The sequence below is a fragment of the Cephus cinctus genome, unplaced genomic scaffold (assembly GCF_000341935.2).
Source record: "Cephus cinctus unplaced genomic scaffold, Ccin1 Ccin1_scaffold0577, whole genome shotgun sequence".
NCBI classification, from domain to species: domain Eukaryota; kingdom Metazoa; phylum Arthropoda; class Insecta; order Hymenoptera; family Cephidae; genus Cephus; species Cephus cinctus.
Window position 1 is genome coordinate 530306 of NW_014333226.1, and position 22196 is coordinate 552501.

The 22196-nt window shown below is 39.2% G+C and overlaps 3 protein-coding genes across 4 annotated transcripts in view; all 3 read right to left on the reverse strand.

Annotated features, from left to right (window-relative positions):
- The window catches only part of LOC107268687 (protein phosphatase PP2A 55 kDa regulatory subunit), a gene marked incomplete in the record, with an annotated part of 34754 nt that extends 18492 nt beyond the window's left edge, over positions 1-16262 (reverse strand). The window contains 1 exon segment of the mRNA XM_015741714.2: positions 16037-16262.
- A 196-nt stretch (positions 16263-16458) lies between these two features.
- LOC107268690 (TATA box-binding protein-associated factor RNA polymerase I subunit B) lies at positions 16459-22065 on the reverse strand. 2 transcript variants are annotated; one of them, XM_025085981.1, is made up of 11 exons: positions 21917-22065; positions 21528-21738; positions 21374-21464; positions 21098-21302; positions 20882-21029; positions 20678-20814; positions 20390-20605; positions 20016-20245; positions 19743-19935; positions 17806-18246; positions 16459-17709 (listed from the first exon to the last, which is right to left on the reverse strand). In XM_025085981.1, the coding sequence occupies exons 2-11, from the start codon at positions 21612-21614 to the stop codon at positions 16590-16592; spliced, it is 2868 nt and encodes a 955-aa protein (XP_024941749.1). In that variant the 5' UTR covers positions 21615-21738; positions 21917-22065; the 3' UTR covers positions 16459-16589. The 2 variants fall into 2 exon arrangements, with proteins under 2 accessions (XP_024941749.1, XP_015597205.1); XM_015741719.2 differs by having other exon boundaries at positions 21528-22065.
- On the reverse strand, positions 18323-19733 carry LOC107268692 (isoaspartyl peptidase/L-asparaginase). Its single transcript, XM_025085983.1, has 4 exons — positions 19205-19733; positions 18865-19140; positions 18605-18803; positions 18323-18512 (listed from the first exon to the last, which is right to left on the reverse strand). Exons 1-4 carry the CDS (start codon positions 19539-19541, stop codon positions 18455-18457), a joined length of 870 nt encoding a protein of 289 aa, XP_024941751.1. The 5' UTR covers positions 19542-19733; the 3' UTR covers positions 18323-18454.
- Positions 22066-22196: the final 131 nt, after the last annotated feature.

A 22196-nucleotide genomic window follows, 5' to 3' on the forward strand; every position in this document is an offset into this window, starting at 1 on the left:
AAAAAAAAAAAAAAAAAAAAAACAATGAGGAAACGTTAATCGGCTTTAGGGAAAATGTCGCACGGCCTGAATCCGGCGAGGGCCGAAAGCGACGCGACATTTCGAAATGTCGCGCCTGAAGACTTTTCCATTTTTCTCAACCCTTGACATTCGACCATTCAGCATAGGATTCATAATGGATTCTCCAAGCGGATCGAGAGAAGCTATCGTATCTACTTCACAATGAAAGACCATCCCCATATACGCGTCAATTCAAAAGGCAGCAGGGCTCGGGGCTCGGGGATCAACGTTATTCGTATGGAAGGTATGACGTGCGCAGGGCTTGGTACGAATTAGCAATTTAATTAAGCCAATAAAAAGTACATAGGAAATATATAAAATATTTCCAGCGTGTATAAACTATCGGAGGAAAGTTCAACTGAAATCGTATATCGTATATTACGAACACAGCATTTTTATCGTTATATACATACATAGTATGACGTACATATTAGGCCACGGAATATTTGCGTATGACTGTCCACACATTTGCCATTTGCCTCTTATACTTGCTATGATTATCTTTAACACGTGTGTTATTACGATCACGAAAGAAATTCCTGCGTGTCAGACGTTTCGGATTTCAGTAACTGAGAAATCGATACGAAACGTAATTTAATTAATAGTACAACACGCCTAAAGCTTTCACAATGATTACGAGCACCGCGAGTGTTGCACAATACGTAGAGTGATTTTAACATTGAAGAGAATTCAACGGGAAGGACTAGCATAGCATAGCATAGCAGTTACCGTATATGCGAAAGACAAGGTTAAATCTTTAATGCTAATCATTACGGACGACGGTTAATTTTGCAATTTAGCGCGCTTAAAACATTAGAGAACGTCTCTCAATTGCTGTTATTTCGATACCAGCTGATTTTGCGACGACACGTTTGAGTTTATACCTAGGGAACAGGGTGGTTAGAAAAAAGTTATATTTGATAACCCTGACCGTTCTAAGCTGACTCATAGATAATGTAAGATGACAGGCCCTGTTTCATTTTGGCACTCATGACAGACCTGTCACACTTTTCAGTGGCGTCTGCACCGCCGAAAAACGAGAACTAGGTCGAAATCTAGAAAAAAAAAACCAGATGACTCAGCGCGAGAGTTAAAATTTGGAAATTTGTGCGACGCGGTGCTAGAGAAAGGTATCTAATAATGATAGAATACTGAGAGAAGGACGCCAACTATTTTTCTTTTTTCTTCAATCTGGCCAGGCGACAAAAAATTAACGAAGTGCGTTGCCATTGAGAATTTTTTTCGTTGAAAATCCAATAGGCTACTCGTCCACGTGGCATGTTCATGCTCTCGAGTATGCAGGAACAATTTTACGTGTCTGTGAATTCGTGAAAGAAGAGGGTGGGTGCAGACGGGTGGTAGTTTGTTAAACTGTAGGGAGGCTGGCGATCGGCCAGTAAAATTTCTGTCTGGTTTTACATTTTAAATTTGCCGCCACCACGTACCGATGCAGTACGAAATGTCCAGCCCCTGCGATTACTAGGACCAATCGTAAAGACTCGAAAATGCTACGAGTATCAGTTGTAAATCACAAGGATCTCTTTATACGTGAAAAATTATTCCTATCGAATTATAATATTTCCCCTGGGTCCCCTGGACTCCCCTGTCTTGCTGATACGAAACGGGTTAACGTGTCTGCCTCAAAAAATAGATTGTATCGAAGTACCATATTTTATCAACGGTATACCAGGATCAAGATTCCGTATGTGACAACGGTCTAAGCTCTCAAGAGGATAACCATAATTCGATCCAGACTGCTTGCAAAGAATTTCGTTCTCTGGTTCCAATGTAGACTACAATTCTTGAGAGGAGAAGCCAGCGGTATTTATATTTTTTTCCAGAAAGACTTCTGTGCACTATTATGATAAATAGACAACAAGCCATCCAGTTCGACCAAAGAATTTGACTGGGTCTGCTGCACTCAGAAAATGGCCAAGTATCGACGGAAAGCGACAGTACGTACATAGGATACACTTCTTCCCGGAAGTGAAAAAGGATACGTAAGGTAGACGAAAACCCACAAGAGATAGTAAAACTTGCTGACATCTCGACCGAAACTTCGACGATAGAGATATATTACCGTGAAAATAGACGAAGAATAAAAAGTCTACGGAACTCCTAAGCAGTCGTAGCGTATCCACCGACACTTTGCATAACCTCGAAAATGCCTTATCACCATAAACACTCGCTCGTCTCTTGTCTAGACAGAGCAGAGCCGCTTATATGATTCGCCGAGGACTCGAGTGGGAGATTGGCACTGGGGTGGAGTCTTCGAGCAATCGACGATTCGTAGAACGAACGAGCGAGACTTCAGACTCCCTTAACCTTCTCCGTGGGGTTAGGAACTCAACTGGCAGTCGTACGATTCGGATCCAATTATCCCGACTAGTGACAAATGGCGCCATTAAATGCTACGACATCGATCTCTCTTGGTTTCGTCATAGTCCTGTCCATGTTAGACGCTGCGTGAACCTCCGTAAACCTTGCTAGACCTTCGCGACTCTAAATGATAAACGATTGCAGTACCTTAACCGAAGTCCGTGTGTAGTATAGGTATACGTAAGACATAACCTCAGCATGTCACTCGTTCTGTCTGTAATATCTTGTTATGCTCTCCCCGAGAATTTTATTATTCTCGCGTCGTTCCCATGCACAATTAAGCTCCAGAGGTAGAGGTCAACATTATATAAATACTGAATCTAGGCATAAGGTGCACTGCAAAAAGGGTCAGGGGGCACCCAGATCATTACTAAGGACTCACTCGCAATACGACTCTTGAGCAATAAAATGTTGAAGCATTTGCAGTAGCTGCCGTTTTAAAAGTAAGTGATGATTAAATATTTGCATTATAATAACCAAGCTCTATACTAGGCAATAGCATACAACTAATAAACTACATCTATTTTACATTTTACTCCACACTGGTGCAATTATTTATTTTGATCCTAAAGGAATCCCCAAGAAGCATAACAATCTATGGGAACGATACATGCATTCGCTATGCGGTCGTGCGAGAAATATTGAGAGCCAATGTTTTTTTCATGGGCTAGTAAGACAACAACAAAGGTCCTTAAAGTAACATGACTCAGACTGTGCTGCCGTTGGATCATTCTCATTATATTAATAGGTACACACAACAAGAGCTGAAAGTCTGATATCCACGAGGTGATGAGACAATAAGACGCGAGGGTAAGATGACGTGCAATAGCGTCGTTTGAAAGATGCAGTATGCCCTTTTACCTTCTCGCAAAGTCCAGACGTTATAGAACGTCGGTGGCTTACGCGGAATTTTCAATTATTAAAATAGAACAGGCATTCTGCTCTCCTAGTAGCGTTCATTGTTTTGCCTTATATATCCTGCTCATTTGAATTGTTCCCATTTCAGAGCGCAATTACGGTATTAGGACGCACGTCCGTGCTCTTCTATCTGGGACATTTTTTTTACTCTCATTGTCTTCTCTTCTCTTTCTCTCTCTCTCAACTGTGCAACGGAATTCCCTGACTGTGCCTCAAAGTGAGTCCACGTTTCTCCTTGCTTCCCCGTTAGCTGACATTAACCCGAGATAAACATAAACAAGAGTTCAATGAGAACTGAAGGGTAACAAGCAATGTCCTTGCTCGAAGTCATCCAACGTTCAATGTTAAAAGCATCGAGCAACTGTACCACTAGGCCGTCAGCCGATGAATCCCTACAGAAACGCGTTTCTGTAAGACTTCGGCAGTGTCGTAAACTTCCGGTAAATCAATAAATAAAGAGCCGTTTAATGTGCGACGACCATGAACGTAAACGCAGCCATATTCTCAAGGTTATACATAGCTTAGCTAAGAGGCTCGCGTCATGAAAAATCTAAAAGCGTGTAATCGCGTTCCATCCATCATTAAAAGACGGTATCACAAGTTCTCGAATCTTCTCGAGAACGATTTTCAAATGAATTATCGTAATTAATTGTAGACTGCCGATTTTACCCATAATTGGGTATAATGGTTTTAGCCGCTGAAAGGTATGTACATGGACACAGCCTCGTAGCCTGACAATGCATTCCTAAAAGCTGCGAAATGAAGCTTTAGAAAATGGAAAGCGAGGACGAAAAATAGACATTCTTTCAATGACTCGTCGCGCGGGTGGTGGATCCTGTAGCAGAAGAAGTGGCAGACATAAAGAGTCTGGAATGCGGAGGATGAGGAAGTAGTGTCTGGCCCGACATTATATACATGTATATATGGAAAGCTTTTATTTTTTCGGCTGACGTTTGTAAGTAGTGTATACGTAGCGTTTTACCGTCGTCAGCACACTAAGAACAGGGTTGCTTCCATTTCCTCTATGAGCCGGTGGCCTAGATAATTCAAGTGCTAGCAGGTATCACACAAATACGTACGAAACATATGCGGTACGTAAGTGCACCAGAACAATGGATCGCGGATGCTGCACGTACTCTGTCTATCGTCTCACCAGGCACGCCGAACTCAAAGATGATGGGTTCTGAAAGAAAGAGAGGAACGGAGAAAGAGAAAGGAAGCAAGGAAAACATAGGAAGTCATACCTTTGTAATGTTAGAATTGCGCTCGATGCCGCCAATAGACTAGGCGTTATACAAATAAATCGATTAGTGTCCCTCGTCAAAATTAACCAATATCAAGTCAATAATGCTTACGAAAAATTATCGACCGAGTCTAGAACGCGATTTCTTCTCATGGCGTGACACGTACACTATCAGCTATCTATATGAGAATACCCAGGCCAGAAATCGATAAGGACAGCGACGTAAAAGCGAATAAGTAGGCTCGACTTTCTAGCTACTCGATTGAGTCCCGTAACTGGCAGAAAATACTGCGACTCTTCGCCGGTAGTGAGATATCGATCCTAGACTTTTACTACATGCCCTAAGCAGGGGGTGCGTAAAAGAAGCTTTCACGATGTACAAAAATTATCAATTTCCGAAATACAGTAAAAAGTGTATTAATGAAATATATTCGAGTTTGGATAATTCATAGAACAGTCACCTGTCCTGAACCTTGCGAAATTCACGCGTTGAAGCCCAAGGCGTTTATTATCTTGGCTTAAAGGAGTTGGGAGTTGAGACTTCGCATCCAGTTCGTTGATCCGGAAGGAAGGTCTTTCATAGGCACTTCCAGTTTAATCCCAGTGCACTGTGCGAAGCTCTATCTCTATTTTGGTAGCAACCCCATCAGGCGACGTGGAAATATTGAAAATATGGAGGAGCAAGGGGTGAAGGATAAACCCGTTTACTTCCCACGTACGTTACACCATATGATCAGTACAGGAAAGAATCGTTCAAAGAATTTAGGTTGAAGAGAAAATTTTAAAGCCCAATGGCCCAAATAGTCTCCCTTGGCAGTGGCGTATCCGCTCATTAATGTCGTCAGACGGTACACCCACGCATTTCAACAGAAATATATGCCGCTACGTAGTACGAATCAGCGACAATCCTCACGCAGCTCTACTCTCAATTATTAAGAATCCAAAGCGTCGAGCTGCCGGTTTCCGTATGTCGAGAGTAGTATATCCAATGAAAATCCACTCGTGGCCTCGTAAGCTACATACGTACATATACGGTGTGCCATGGGAACTTGCTGAAGCTAATGACTAATGAGCTATTATTTCGAAACGCATGCTCGGAATGGGAAAAGTAAATGTAGCTTTAAACGGAGTAAATTTATCAATTTTATTCGCATGAAACTGAAATATAAACTTGTCTAGATACACAAAAGATTATTGCTATGTGGAGAATCCGAAGAAAAATGAAAAATCGATTGCAGACACTTAACAAGTGGTTGGTAGTATGTGAGGAGACATTTTATTAGATCTCGTTCGACATTGTTTTCGAAAATGATCTGATACGCAAATTCTCATGGTGTGCATTTTGAAAATATGTACAATCGAGATAAGCAGTTTTTGACGTTTTTAGATAAAAAATAATATATATAAATACTTCTGGCTATGTCTGTTCCACGTGCGAATAAAATTGGCAAATTTAATTTATTTAATGCTATTTTACTTTTCCTGTTCTCTCCACGTGTTTCAGAATAACAGCTGATTAGTTTCATCAACTCCCCATGGGGCACCCTATATGTACACCGTGACTAGGGTGTTTTATGATTTAGGAATTAAAGGGCGCACTAATTTACGAGGGTTTACATATATATATATATATATATATACACACACATATGTACATACATATAATAGGTGTATATATACGTAAAAGAACATGTAGATACAAACGAGCGTACACAAATTTGTGCTACACACACATATGTACATACATATAATAGCCGTGACTAGGGTGTTTTATGATTTAGGAATTAAAGGGCGCACTAATTTACGAGGGTTTACATATATATATATATATATATATACACACACATATGTACATACATATAATAGGTGTATATATACGTAAAAGAACATGTAGATACAAACGAGCGTACACAAATTTGTGCTTACGTGCAAACACAGGGCCGCGCCTACGTTAAACTTTCAATAAGCTCTGCCCGTCTAGAAGTCCATTCTCGACGGTTGGGGACGAGAGAGAAAACCTTTCCACGTTCTACAGCTTGTCGTTGCCACCCTGATAGGTATAGGTATCTACAGGGTTGTCCAAGACGTTTGGGGATCAATAGGTTAAGGCCTTATTGATTCTCGCATCTTAGCTCTCAGGATAATCCAAGATTGCCAGTTTCGTAGACGAGGGTTGAAACGCCTGAAATTGTCCAATCTCAAGAATAAGCTTCGTGTTTTGATAATTCGCCGAGAATGAGACAGAGAAGAGGAGAAGGAAAGAGAAAACGAAAGAAAAGGAAAAAAAATAAAGAAGTACGGTGACGGTCGCAATGTCTGTACCTAGCATGACCAGTAGAACTTTGACGTCAGAGGATTGCGCGAGGGACGTGCTCGATACGCACAACGAGAGGAGAGCCGACGCGATGGGCTAGGACGTCGGTGCTCCCGATGCGATAAGGGATGTCACAGGCACACTGAGGGATCAAATTTTCCAAGAATAGGTCTTTTTATTTTGGTCCTCTGACTGATAACAGGGCAATTCGGACCTTCGGAAGGGGTGCTAGGCTTTTTGATGTCGATGTCGGGGCTAACCGAGATTGCTTCGGTTCACGAAGCTCTTGTGGAAGGGCGAGTGCGGCTGACAAGAGACAAGAGACTTACACGCCACAGGTGTGAATGGGCCTTCAAGGTACAAACAAATGAGCACAATGAAAAATCAGTTTCACACCTATCGCCGGGGTGGTAAATAGGACGGCCAAGAGTACGAATGGCTAAATATCATAGACCGAGTACTTAGCTGTAATATACATATTTCCAATCAAACGTGCGAAGTGTGCCGGGAGTCGAGATGGGAATCGTAGGTGGCAGCGAGGGAAACAGGGGAGTTCAGGGCATTTTCTTCGCGATGCAAGAGAAAAGAAATAATAAAGCGAAAAGTCAAACTTATATATTTACCGATACTATTACGTCTCTCAATTTATCAAAATGTTCCGGGAGAAAGATATGAGGAGGGTTCGTTAGTATTCAGCGAAATAACTCATTCCTATCAGATTCGGCTAGTCTCTCATACGTCGTACGATAGCGCCCGTAAATCCTCCGCTCTATGCGTTCCTTTTACTTTTCGTTCCGCCTAATAAGCAGGCGCTGTTCCCATAAGTAGAGACAGACGCTGAGACGTCGTTGTCCGCGCAGAATTAACGAGGCAGAGAGGAAGTAGAGAAAACCAGTTGAATTCGGATTCAATGAAAGCCAATTAATCTCGTGATATCGTCAACCGGATCGGGATTAGAGGAAAGACGCGGTTCGACTAAAGAAACTAACGTAACTGCCAGCAAGTCTATTGGACGCAAAGACCAATGATAATTTATGCATCTCGATCGTTAAACAATGAAATACTGCAAATCGGGTACCTCTTTTCAACGTACAAAAACATTTATGAATATATCCCGGAAAATTGTCTCTTCCAAATATTCCGCCTAATTAACATTTAACAAACGGTAAAACATTTCCACGCAAGTCTCGAATCTCAAGTCGGTCTCGACTTTTAGTCAGTCGGTCAAGGTGAACTTTAGCATTTGGAATTCGGACTGTGTCGTCGGCAACGTTTGACAGGTAGGAGCCAGTTGCTGCTGAAAAAGTTAAAAGTCCTTGTCGGCGACTCTTGATGCCAATGTCGTAACACTCTTGAACAGAATAAACCAAGTCATAGTAAACTGGCATGAGAGAATGTATCTAATGAAATAACGATTTCCCATTGACTTCCCAAGTACCGTTCCGCACGCGGTGAATCCGTTGACGAATCGTATGTACGTAGATCCGTCCTGTACATACAATTTGGGCAAGTGCCCGAAGTCAGTGGTGGGAACCACAGAGCGGCCAATCGACTTTGGAACAGTCTGTATAATAAGTCAGAGTACTTTTACCGCATTTACATGACACAGAATTAAAGTAGCTTATAGGTTGAGTAATCGACGTTGGGCATGTGTATGCAATAAAGATGTAGATTATATTTGTATTATCGAGTTTAAGATCGAGAACACGTGTGACCTTTGGAGGTAGAGATGATGAAGTAGTAGTGCGCAATGCATAAAGTCTCGTTAAGCTATCGACTGGCAATGTCAATACCAGCCGTTATCGCACTTTGTGACATTTAATGATCTTTGCCGGTCGAGAAAGGCTTCTGTAGACGAATACGTCGTAGCGAATGGTTTTTCGATTTATTCATTACTAACGATTAGATTTTCAGAGGTTCTTTTGGGAGCGGTAAGTTGCCAGTGCGCGAGAATTTGCGTTTACGGCATCGAAGTGTAAAGCGTTAGAGTCGAGAAGGCGTTAATAAGGAGCAAGTAACCATTTTGTAGAACGATTTCTCAAGAATCCTCTTGGCACGAGTTGGGATAACGATCCGAGAGAAATTACAGTACTCCGCAAGGTATTAACCACGATAAATTCGCCAATAAGATAGGTGGTGGGGAGATTGTCTAGTGAGGGACTCTTGCGCATGCGCGAACGCACGTGCACCGAAGCTACTTGCCATTACTGGTCAGCTATTACTCAAGCTAGGCTTTGACTGCGACTTATAACCTATTACCTATGACCAGCAGTTGACGATATCGACATCTAATGCATGTACAATTTAGTGGAGAAATTTTAAGGTTACAATGCCCACAAGATATATGTATATGTATACTACGGTATAGACCTACCACTATTCCTGCGCCGTACTGTACCCGACTCTTGTAACGTAGATTGACTTCGACACTATTCGCGACCTATATATGCGTATTGCGTAAATTTCTTCGAATACGAAATTATGCCATAACGCGCGTATGTAGCAAAGTAAACCTACGTGAACCTGGCAGCCGACTTAAAAATATTATAATTTTCAAAACGCGATTCGATTGTACCCCGTTTGTACCTGTTTGTACCACTTTAATTTTCGTTTGTACCTCAAAGAATTGGAAATTACAGGGGGGTCAAAAAACCGCTAGCACCCAACTTGGAGTAATTTATATTCTGTTTGCAGGGATGAATTTAGAATCGTTTGTACCCGTTTGTACCACCGCTAGTTTCGTTTGTACCCCAATGGGTAAGGAGATACAGGATTTTCAAAATTGACTAAGGGGTAACTCCGCCATTTTTTGAGCTGAGATTTGAGATTTGAAAATGTAAGTAATAATACCATTCAAAACGCCCTGGAACTTGTGAATGCGCAATGGAATTAAAAAAATATTCAGCTTATCTCTATAAACAAAATAAAATCGTAGCAAGTCCTCGGTACATAATTTGTTATTTCGAAATTTCTTTCGAAGCCAGCTCAAAAAATGGCGGAGTTACCCCTTAGTCAATTTTGAAAATCCTGTATCTCCTTACCCATTGGGGTACAAACGAAACTAGCGGTGGTACAAACGGGTACAAACGATTCTAAATTCATCCCTGCAAACAGAATATAAATTACTCCAAGTTGGGTGCTAGCGGTTTTTTGACCCCCCTGTAATTTCCAATTCTTTGAGGTACAAACGAAAATTAAAGTGGTACAAACAGGTACAAGCGGGATACAATCGAATCGCGTTTTGAAAATTATAATATTTTTAAGTCGGGTGTCAGGTTCACGTAGGTCCAAAGTAATGATGTTTGGGAAGGTCGATTCGTGCGACAGCGGATAACTCGTAGGGGATAGAATAGGCTGGACTAGGTTAGGTTAGTTCGTTGCTGGGCGTGCAGGATTACAGGGTACGCGCTAAAAGGCCAAGAGCGTAATACAGAATTCAAATCGATAACGGTTATCAGTTACTAACCAAATTTGATGTCGATCAGGTAAGTGACTTCCAAACAGCACTTCCGGCATCGACCACATCCTCCTCTGTACTTACTTCCAGAAACTTTGCAGCGCTACGAAATACAGTCGTGAGTTCCGATAAACGCAAAAGGTTGCTTTATATCTGGTAAATTAAGCTGAAGAATTCCAATTAAGACGTAGAACGAGACGACTGCACATAGCGCGTGATCAGTTATTTAATATTTTCAACGTCTTTTAATTATGTGGCAAACACAATTATAAATCACGTGGGAATTTCATATAATTGAATTTCGAGATTCTCTTTCTGTCAAAAAGTGCTGCCAGGCAATATGTAATCGTAAAATTGCGAAACTTCAGTTTGCCGGTGATGATGGCGACAAAGGGGGTTGAAAGGGGACGAAAAGGTAGGTAGGTAGATGGGCTTCACGTCGTTTAAGGTGAAATACGCAGATTCAAATTCCCGAGTGGACTTTGCGAGTTCTGTCCAATTTATATGTTTATTATCGACAGCAGTTAATATTTATTTGCCCGTGGGTTTACGTTCCGTGGCTTCGATGCACAAGAGGGCCGCACAACCGTTTCATAATGTACCAAAATAGAGGGCAGTTATTTCGAGTAGCAGAAACCCGCTTCGAGAGCCCTCGAATCTTTTAAAAGTCAGCGTCGCCTTTTTTCTTTATTTATCAACGCGTCTCTTAACCGCCGTGAACGACATAAGTCGTTGCGAAAGGATAAAAGACAACGAATAAAAACTTCACGCCGTCTCGTGTTGTTTTTCATTTTCACTAATCCCGGTCGTGTATTTATAGGAAATGCTGTTTTCTCCGGCGAAGGTAAATCCGCAGATTAATGCATCAGGGTGCTATTGTTGCACGGGTAAATACAAAAGAAATATGAGACACAGCAATTCCGGCAACAAAAATTTATCGAACCGGTGTAACTTCTGGTAGGATCTGTTTTTCACTTTCCTTCCAACCAACGAACTGAATGATCCTGGAGTGAACAGAGTCCAGCTTTGAAACTGTCGCCAGATTTAATAATCCCCTCGGTAGACTCAATAAGAACCGTGTGGTCAAGAATAGGTTACTTCGTCACGCAATACAGTGCTATTCAAAAAGAAAAGGGCTCTGCACGATCGACAATAACAGAATGAAATTATTAGTAGCAACTTGTCAGTAGCATTCTTACTCAATGTACTGGAGATCGGATAAAGCCATAGGACAAAGACAATGAACCTGCGCATACATAACAGCAACGAGACTGTTGTGCAAATCTGCCTTAATAACACTACGTGCGAGTTTTCGCGTGTTTCTACGCGGCTGACGCGCAAATAACGACGCGACCGAAGCTCCTACGACACAGCCACGATCACGCAATCTTTTTCGTGTGCCAATAATCCTCACCAACTCGCCATTCAATACCTCGTAGCGAAGGTCGGTCGTCCGTGCCCTTTGACACGACCCATTTATCCTTCGCTGAATTAAAGTCTCTGTACAGAATTATTGTCGGCTGATGCCGCAGCGCAATGCCGTCTTATTGTATAGCCAGTTGATAAGTCGAATGCATTTTTTTGACAGATGTAAAACAATCCAGTTCGTGGGAAACTACTATACGTGGCCCCGCGTAACATTTTTAATTAAAAATATGCATATACATAATTTTACACTGAAATATATATTATTTCTTTACTTTAGAATACATTTCCATGATTTTATGAAAAGTCGTTTATGACTTCCTAAGCATTGCATTGTTTTGCGAACTGTCAAAAAAACATCCAACTCGTAGACCGACTATAGATTCTTACGCGCTTTCTAGTACGCGATACGTGAATGAAAAACTGCTAAAAATCACAAAATAAGCTGTACTCCGAAAAGAGTTTTTTTTCGTTCAACAAAAATCGTAACATTTATCGACAGAGCTTTGCACAATTGTAGGATCAACTTGATCCGAGCTGAAGAAGCTATCTAAGCACGTACGGCTGGCACGAGGCATTTTGAACGTGGCCCCTATCGACAAGGCTTAGCTGGTTGGTTACTTCCTGAGTGCTGAGAAGTAGGATAATCAGGACACCAAGACCCTCTTCTTCGAGAGGGTTAGATATGAAAGGAGTGCATGGAGAGGAATCTGTAGTAGAGTTCTGATCTATCAACCGTATCTAATCATAAATAAGGGAATACCCTTCTCGATATTGGCACGCATAGAGATGCACGTACAGGAGAGAACAAAAACATGACAGATAAGCGCAAATCTATGACCCGGTAATAATGATACGAGGGGTTTATTCACTTTTCCTTTATAAATTAATTTTTGCCATTTTAATCTAGCGAGTTTCAACTTCACACGCTGCACGAACCATGTTGAGAAGCGTAACTGGCTGGGCTTCTTAATCAGACTTCAGTGAAGTTCCGAAAAGAGCGGATGGTATGTAAATGCATTTTTCTAAAGTAACGTAATTATAAAAGGAAAATAAGAATAAGTTAGGGAACGCTATTTATTCGTGAAGAATTCGCAGGAGCCTTCGCCACGAATATTCGAAACTTAAAACATACACAATGCCCGTACGTTTTTCCCACATTCGCGAACAGTTTATTTATTCATGTATCCGTTGATAAAAAATTCCTTCAGTATTTGTCGCTGCAAAAAATAACTGAAGGATTCATCGAAATGGGCATTGACATTTACATCAACTTCTATCGTCCATCTCTTTTCTTTCCTGTTAAAGATTAGCCTGATGTCGTTGACTGATGGTCACGTAGTTTTTTTTTCATGAGGGTATATGTATAGGTATACGAAATTATCCTACGTGCAAAATTCTTCTGATTATATTAATCTCGTCCTGGACATTCATAGTGTCTACGAACCATGCCACTTAAATAACAAACACGTGTACACTAGGTGCATTTGGTCTATTGGCAATTTAGCACTGGAATTCTAATCAAATCTGAATGCTATGAATACGTAGATCCGTACAAAGGGAATTATGGTCAATAGCAAAGTACAGTTGCACCGTAACTATTAAAAAAAATCCTAAGATTTCTGAAATTCTCGACGTCCTAATCTCTTGGTGCAACGAGAAATTCAAATTTAGTACAAAAAGAGACTCATAGAGGCGCTGGACATCAATTTCTACAGACGCGGAATACTACGATACGACAGATGTGACGTGCAGTTCAAATATCAGACCGATTATTCAGAGAACTTTTGCCAAATACGAGATAAACATGAAATTTATATTAATTTACAAGATGGCAGAATTGTAAATTCAAATTATGGTTGCAATAGCTACAACTGACGACGGAGTAATCGCGATGAATCACCATGAACCTACTCAACACCATCGACAAAAAGTGACATATGTAGGTACGCATGAAGGTTGTCTCGCACTATATGCGTGTCAAGGTGTTTAGTTGCTATCTTTTTTTTTTTTTGATAAAATCGACAATAGCATCGAGGGTCAACCCCATATCGATCGGACTGAATACACGTGGTACAGTCAGGGTAGACAACCCTCTTCCATGCCAATTTGTTTCTTTTATCGGTTCCGCATAAATAAATATGTACATACAGGTTGGATAGGCATATATAAAGCAATTCTTGCGGAAAGATCAAAAGAAAAAAAATGAGCACAATTCAGAAACACTGTAGTAAGGATATACTTTTTCAAATTCCTGGACGAACAGGGGCTATTTGACGGAAATAATCGAGACCGGAAAGTATAATAGCAAATCTGCACAATTCGGCTTGGCTCAAGAGAAGCGGCATGAAAGATAAATGAGAATATGGTTTCGTTTCGTTCGTATTGCCTGTATATCTGATATTCCAACGTTCTTTCCCGATAGCTGATAGGGCGGTCAGTGAGAACATTTAGCCGAAACCCAGATGACATGACTAGGTAAGTTTCTTCTTATTTTCTCAGCTGGTAAATGCTGGCGGAAATTCCATGTGGTCGAGATAAAGATTTGTCGGCGGAGGAAAAGTTTTCACGTTCTTTTGCATAGCGAATAATTCCTGTTTTTCATCAAACACCAATACCTTAAACTTTTCTTATGTATTATATCTTCCTTGAGTGTTAAGTAAAGCAAAACCTTTCCAGTTTACCTGATACGAAATGCCATGACGATACTGATATTCATACTGAGAATCGATTTTATTTAATGCTTTGCTCATTTTCTCAACTTCAGTTTTTACTACGTGCTTTGTAAGTCGTGCCACGGCAAGATGCATTTACGTTGTCACTAATTCAATAACGTACAGACCTTAGAATTAGATCATGCCTCGTCGTACTCATATAGGCTCGTGAAAATGCAATCAAGTCGCAGAGAAATATGACCAGTCACAAGTATTAGTAGCGAGTCAACTTTCAAATCGTTCTTTATACCTTATCAATTGTAAGCTCATATTGCATAAGTATCCTCCTCCTCTGTACGCACTTTTCAACAGAATATTCGTATTTCAGATACATCCTCTTTAAGTTATAGGAGATATAGGGAGACGCCGTGCTGATGGGAAAAAATAACGTTTCCCCATTGATTTTCTTCGATCCTATAGAATAAATAAGTATCGTCATTCTTGAATGCAAAATATTGGTACATAATGTGGACAAATTCAAACAAACCACCGTAATTTTGTGGCCAACCTACAGTTCTGCCATTCAACACATAATTAATAAATTAGTTATTAACGATCCACGACGATATGTATGTGCATACACCAAACTTGTTGCTATTGAAAGAATCGAATTGTACACGTAACGAGACATTGTCGTTGAACCGGTTTTTCCAGTAAATCCCGAATGAATGCTACGATATGAATTCAGCATTCTTTGTGATTTAATTCACGGCAGATATTTTCTTCTGATACGAATGTCTGGGTAGATGAAAAAGAACAGGGAATGAGGTTGCGTTCAAAGTATTTTAAAGTAAATAAATAAATAAATGTATGGAGTTTTGTTACACCTCGTAGACGTTATAAGAAATGAATATACACAGTGCACGTGCATCTACAAAGGTACATGGATGGATGAATTTACACCTGATTCACAGTACCCCGTTGCATCTATTGTCCTTCTGTGGAAATGCATCACTACTGATATTTATATTCCCTTCATGCTTCTACAGAAGCGTGAAGCATTATAGCAAATGTATCACGTAAGATGTAACAGTCTTTCAGACGCATACATATTCTTTTTTCGCCAGAAGTGCATATACCTGTACGAAATTTCTCTACACCCTCAATAAATATTAGTAAGGCCATAAATAGGAACAGAAAATGAAGTAAACCATTGCGATAATCCCCATGAGTTCCTCATCCTCTCAAGACAACATTAGTAGTGGATATAATCCCGTGCAGACGGAACCCTTGAAATTCAGGTTCAATCAAGAAAAAAAAAGGTAGAAAGTTGCACTTAGAGAGAAGAGTCCAAATATTCTTTTGGATCGCAACACCCGAATAAATTTACTTCCTGTGTTGCGAGCAGTAAAGAGAGGTTCCCAAGACTGCGGTTACCTACTTTTATAGGTAATAATTGTGAAAAACAGAACAGGAGAAGATAAAAAAAATAAGAAGATAAACTCGGACACGCACTTACCTCTGGCCAATGGGGGGCGGGGGGGGGGAGAAAAAAGGATGAGCAACGAAAAGGCTCGCGGCTTCAGGCAGACCTCCCTCCGTGAAAAATAAGAGAAAACGCAAGGAACACTGGGACCCTCTTCTTCACTGCTATTGTATTCGACTGTCAACTATCTTGTTACACACAGGCACTACACCCTTTATCACCTCAACGAGACAGGTGCGTGCAAATCGTATGCACGCAGACTGATTAGGACTGTGACAGCTGCTTGAGTACTGTCTCACCCAAACTGGTGTTTACTACTGAACGCCGACTATCAGGCCGGGGAACATCCGAGCCGTCTCAACAGTGCAACAGTTGCTTGACCGCGACTTTGGAGCCGCCTCGCGGTCATAAACTTAACTGCCTTTTGATGGAGGGTAATGCAGTACCTTCGGGACGGTACTAATGTTGAGGACGATGTATGGATTTTCCTTCTTCAAATAGAAAAAAAAAAATCCACAACGATTTTTTGGACCCATAATTATTTTATTAAAACATATGAATGATTACGAGGTATTGTGATATACATGTATAATGTTTCAGATATGTACATTATTATATTGACATAATTGTCTTATAGTTGCTATACCATTATTTTACCATCTTCTCTTGAGAGAATTGTAATGAGACTTTCTTTTACAGTTTTTTGCAGCGTAGATATTATTTTCACGCAAGTATGAAGGATTTAATATGTGACCGTGGTATGACTCAATCAAACATATTTCGTTATATAAATTTTCAGTAGTAACTTCTATAACGCTTGCGCACTCGTTTAAAAGCCAACGAAAGCTGGTCGGTAATTCCTTTTCAAATAACTCGAAAGTTGGTTGTCCTACGTCCAGTTCACAGTGATATATCCAGTATTCCGAGTAAGGTCGGAATAGTTTTAAATTATCGGTGATCTCCGTCTTTAAAGAGCAATTCTCATTTTCATTCTCGCCAATGCAACCATTCAAAGTGGAAATTTCATCGTCACTTAAATTGAAAGGGTTATTAGGATCCTTTACTTTAGCCTTTTTCTTCTTCTTTTTTGCGATTATGTTGATCGCTGTCGTTTTGGAATGTAAATCGTCCGTATTGCACTTTTGCTGTTCAACGAGAGGCATTTCGAACACTTTGGCTTTTATACCTTCGTGGTTACGATATTTTGATTTTACAAAATTTCCCAAAGAATCAAAGTACATTATTATAGGATTATGAACCGGATTCTTGGATATTGGAGCATTCAGTATAGCTTCCTTTTCGGTAGAGGAGAATTCGAGATTGTAATTGTCATAAAAATTATCAATATTATCTTGAGACGAGGAATTATTTGTTTTGAATGTTTCATCGTCATGACTTCCCACGTCATTGTCGTCATCGATGAGTAATCTACCATTCGGTAGAATTTCATTAAACGCAAAATCTTCCCAGCATTCTGATGTCAGATCTTGAGTAGTGGGTAATAAGTTTTGGACACTGTCATAAAGTGATTGTTTTTTCATGTCCATTTTCAATTTTCCAATATTATTTCTGTACAAATATTCGGTTAGATCATCACCAGTGCGAAGCGGAAAATTCTCTTTAGAATCGTCAGTTCCCACAAGCACAAATTGATTCAATTCTTTCAGTGAAAAAACCACCTGTTTAAAAGGTGGTACAAGCTTTTCCAAAAAATGCATATTTGAATCAATGACTTCCAGATTAACATGATCTCCAAATATTAGTTTTTTTACCCTGTAACATTGAATGTATTAACACACAAATACGAAAACCTATCTGCAGATAAGCTTCTTTCTTGTTATCGGAATAAAAATTATTTATTTGACTTACATTTCCGGTTTCGTAGTGTATGCAATTTTGGTTTCCGCAAAATTGCTTCGAAGGAGATTAGGTATGTCACGGTCTGAATTTTCTAGCAATTGTTCGAGGTAAGAGTATTGGGGTGTTAATGATGGTGCAAACGTTTCCCCTGCATTCAATGGTAAGGAGTTTTCATTTAGTTTACCAATACATTGAGACATAGCATTAGATAGCTCTTGAGGCATTGCAACTTTTGGTTTAGGCTCTTCGGTATCATCCCTTTCCTTTTTTGATTGCATCCATTTGAGAAACCCCAGATAGAGATGACTAGTGCTTGGTAAGTCTTGTTCGTACTTTAATTTTGTAGGGAAATGGAGTTTCGTTAATAAGGCTTTTCTACACTCGATGTATCGTTGCCATTCGCGAAAACTAAATAATGTTGAATCCAAGCGACCACTTTCCGCAACCATCCTGCAACGACGAATAACAACTATTCATAAATAAATGATAATACATAAACTATGGGTAATGATTGATATTGAGTACATTCAAAATTTGGGCAATCGATTATTCGCATCCACATGCTAACTCCGTATCATGTTCATATCTTTGTATTCTTTTCTCATTGGCATCTGCTCCAAACATAATCAAATCATTCTTGACTATAGCATAAGGCATTCTAGAAGTAGTGCAGTAGGATTTCCAACAGCCACATTTTTGTAGTACTATTCCACCACCTAAACTACCCATTTTATTTGACATTCTATCCAAATTTCTTTTAAGAGCTTCGTCAGCCTCGCAACCTTCTATTATTTCTGAAACTATGGACCTAGACATTCCTAGTTTTATTATTGATTCTCCTTGACCCGTCAAAGAACAGCCTGCTTCACTGTTAGCGAATGTACCACAGCCTAAAAGTGGAGAGTCTCCCACTCTACCGACGTTTTTATTGTGCAAACCACCTGTGCTGGTTCCTACTGCCATAGTAAAACCATCCCAAGCTATACAACCGACAGTACCATATTTTTCTAGAAGTTAAAATTTTATTAGATTACTTATTTAAATAGCATTCTAGATGAGATCAATTACTTTTGGTTAGATCAGCAAATGAATTTTCAGAAGTATATTGCGGCTTGTCTTTATTTCTATGCACTGTCGGTGCCACCATGGTGCCTTTGGAGAGCCAATTCATTCCTGCACAGTTTGCTAATGTTTTAGCCCCATCCCCTACAACTATTGTATTTGGATAATTCTCCATCACAAATTTAGCTAATGATATAGGATGTTCTATGTCAGATACAGCTGCCACAGATCCACATATGGACCTTGTACCATCCATTAAACATGCGTCCATTTGTACATCTCCTACATTACAAAATTTGTTTTGAAACGAATTTTGCTAAAGCTATTTTTCCAAAATTCTACAAACCTAGTTCATTTAATGCGGAGCCGTAGCCGCAATTGAAATATTCATCGTTCTCGAGCCACCAAAGGGCTGCTTCGATCGCTTCTATGGAATTTCCTCCATTTAGTAATATTTTATATCCAATAGACGCGGATTTCTGACAAGCGAATACCTTCTCAACAACTTCTGAGTCAACAATTTCTCCAGCACCGCCGTGCACTATTATACAGGGAATGCTATCAGATGCCAGTTTCTGTATCTTGGCTTTTGATATCTTAGATAAGAATTGTGGAACATCGAAATTTTTGTATAGCATTTTAGAATAAATTCCATTACGATCATATAATTCGTGTTCGGTCATGTTTTATTAATAGAAATGCTTTTAATTTGTATGCATCATTTCACATAGTACGTAACCTTAATATTTTTGCAATAGGGAATGACGTGTGATTTTGAGGTTTTCCCGAAACAATAGACGATGAAGCGAATTTCTCAAAAAATAAATGGTAACATAAAATTATTGGTAATGCACTTATTGACGAAAAAAAAAAAAAAAACTTACTGATTTGTTGTCTCCGCAAATCTACTGATTTCGTATTCCGTAATTCCATCTAGACCAAACAGAAGTTTTAAAATGACAATAATAAATGCCATTGCGCGAGCTTCGTAGTTTGGAATCATTGTATTTTGCAAAGTGAAAACCATTTTCGGTGGTGCCAAAGCGATGAGTCTCTCAGTATACAGTAATACACCTCCTGAAAGTATTACAAAGTTATTAACTGCCTTGACAATATGGAGGAATATTATTTTTAAAGAATATAGTTTTTCACCATACTGGGTAGTTGTAATTCTTGACAGTATCGACTTATTAAGGGCAAGAAGTACGGACAAGTTATTTCACGAACTCCAAGAAACTTCGCCATACGCGCTGATGTGTTTCTCATGGCCTTATGAGTTATCTCCGTAGTTTGTGTTATAATATTCAAGTCGCTTTTTGTTAAAACAATTTCTGGCGGAATTAGGTGATCCATTTTATAATAGGATAAATGTCCTTCCCTTACAAACCTGATTATCATAAAATGCAACGCTATTATTCAGTTGTCTTCCACTTATCAGATTACAAAAGAAAATCAAGAGATTCGGTTAGTCTCGTGCCAACGACAGGTAACAGGCAGTACAGGTCGACTGAGATTAGAAAACATTACTTACCGTAACATATCTCCTAAATGAATTTGTTGATCATGTATTCTTAGTGCTAAATATAGGATTGCCCATAATTTCACGGGTGAAACCATGTTAGGACTAGTAAGATATTGTTTCCTCGTATATTTTTCTTGAAGTTTACGCCTTTCTGCAAGTGGTAATATTTTGGTGGCTTCCTTTATCCTTTTTGCTTCCATTTTGGCGTGCTTACTAAATTGAACTCTAAACAAAATATAATAGAATTATAAGTACCTACTGTAATTTGTATAGTTAGAGAATACTAAAAAAATTTACCTTTTACTACGTGTTGAAGAGCGACTGCCATTTGATTGTAGACTGTATAAACTTTGATTCATCAGACTGACAGCATCAGCTTCAGAGCTATCTTGTGACTGGATGTATCTATCATACTCAGCAGCTACTAACATTTTCTGTAATATTTATGAATAATAAATGATGTTCTTGATGATTAATTGGAAAATATTAAATTATACATACCTTTTGCTTATTTAATTCCTTAATAGAACTACCCTCACTCATATAACTTGTAGATACCAAGGAAGATGCACTAGCACCACTGGCATCTCGCTTTCGCTTTCTGTTTCTCTTTTTCTGTTGTATTTTACCATAAATAATAGCAGCATCTCTGAAATATATCTTTGGTTATACATTGTTCGACATTATTGATAAACGCATCATTTGTAAAACACCTACTTTTTATTAAATCTACGTGCAAGTTTTGGAATATGTTGTTTCTCAGTGGAAGTGAACGCCACCTCAATTTTTCCCAAGTAGGTTGACCATAGCTGAAGAACTGTTAGTTTTATTTCCATTGGTGCTCCAAGTTCGATAAGTTCATTTGTTAAACCAATTAATATGAAGTTATATAGTTCCCACGAAGTCCATCCAATTTCTTGTGCTGAGAAAAAACATTGTTAAATGTATCATTAGACTAATAATATTATTTGAATGAAACGTATGCAAGTTTACCTGATTTAGTAGATTGATCTTGTCGAATCCTCGTCTTTCTCAATCGTGTAGAAGGGTCTACCCTAATTTCCAAAATTTCTTCCCTTTTTTCCTAGTGCAAAGAAATCAATAAAGTTCATTATCAAATAAATAAGTGTTAAATATAAATTCTTACCTGGCTCTGTGTTTGGCATTCTTGGCAGTAAAAATACCCTGCCTCCGTATAAAATTCTAAACTACCACAAACTACACAAGACAGCATTGTGACTGTTTTTCTATTGAAATATAACTAATATTTAAGTGTACATATAAACTCAACTGAATGTATAGGTTAAGTACTTCTACTCTTTAAATTCACTATGAGTCTATGAATCAAGATTGGTAATCTGTAACGTAATAAAAATGATCATTTTTTCGAAACATCAATATTTTTCCTAATTTGCGTTTTATCACCATTTTACAAAATGACTTATTTTTTCAATGTACAATTTCCTAAACGACATTTTCCCACGTGCTGTTTCATTGAAATTGATTCATATTTATGTATATCACAATGTATATAACCTGAGCCATGCCGGAGACCGTAGCCTGAGGATTATTTTTGTAATTAATAATCGGATAACCAATGACGCGTACGTTTTAAAAGGTAGAGATGAACGCCATTGGTTAACGCTGTTTGAAGCGTGTACTGTGGAAATGAATTGTAAATTATTTAACAAAAGGAGTAATAATGAACTAGCTAACTAATATTTCCCATAAATTATACAAATATATTTCCAATTAGAAAGTTGTCCGTAAGTCGGGTATTCTGTAAACATTCTATCTTGCAATGAAACTGTCGAAC

What these genes read in the sequence shown, in the direction of transcription:
- LOC107268690 (XM_025085981.1), bottom strand. Translation starts at nt 21,614, where the DNA reads ATGCTGTCTTGTGTAGTTTGTGGTAGTTTAGAATTTTATACGGAGGCA. An exon ending in AGATCAATCTACTAAATCAG is followed by an intron (nt 21,303 to 21,373) that starts GTAAACTTGCAT and finishes GTTTTTTCTCAG; the next exon opens with CACAAGAAATTGGATGGACT. An exon ending in CATTTAGGAGATATGTTACG is followed by an intron (nt 20,246 to 20,389) that starts GTAAGTAATGTT and finishes TATGATAATCAG; the next exon opens with GTTTGTAAGGGAAGGACATT.
- LOC107268692 (XM_025085983.1), bottom strand. Translation starts at nt 19,541, where the DNA reads ATGACCGAACACGAATTATATGATCGTAATGGAATTTATTCTAAAATG. An exon ending in ATTTGCTGATCTAACCAAAA is followed by an intron (nt 18,804 to 18,864) that starts GTAATTGATCTC and finishes TTTAACTTCTAG; the next exon opens with AAAAATATGGTACTGTCGGT. An exon ending in ATAAAACTAGGAATGTCTAG is followed by an intron (nt 18,513 to 18,604) that starts GTCCATAGTTTC and finishes TGGGTAGTTTAG; the next exon opens with GTGGTGGAATAGTACTACAA.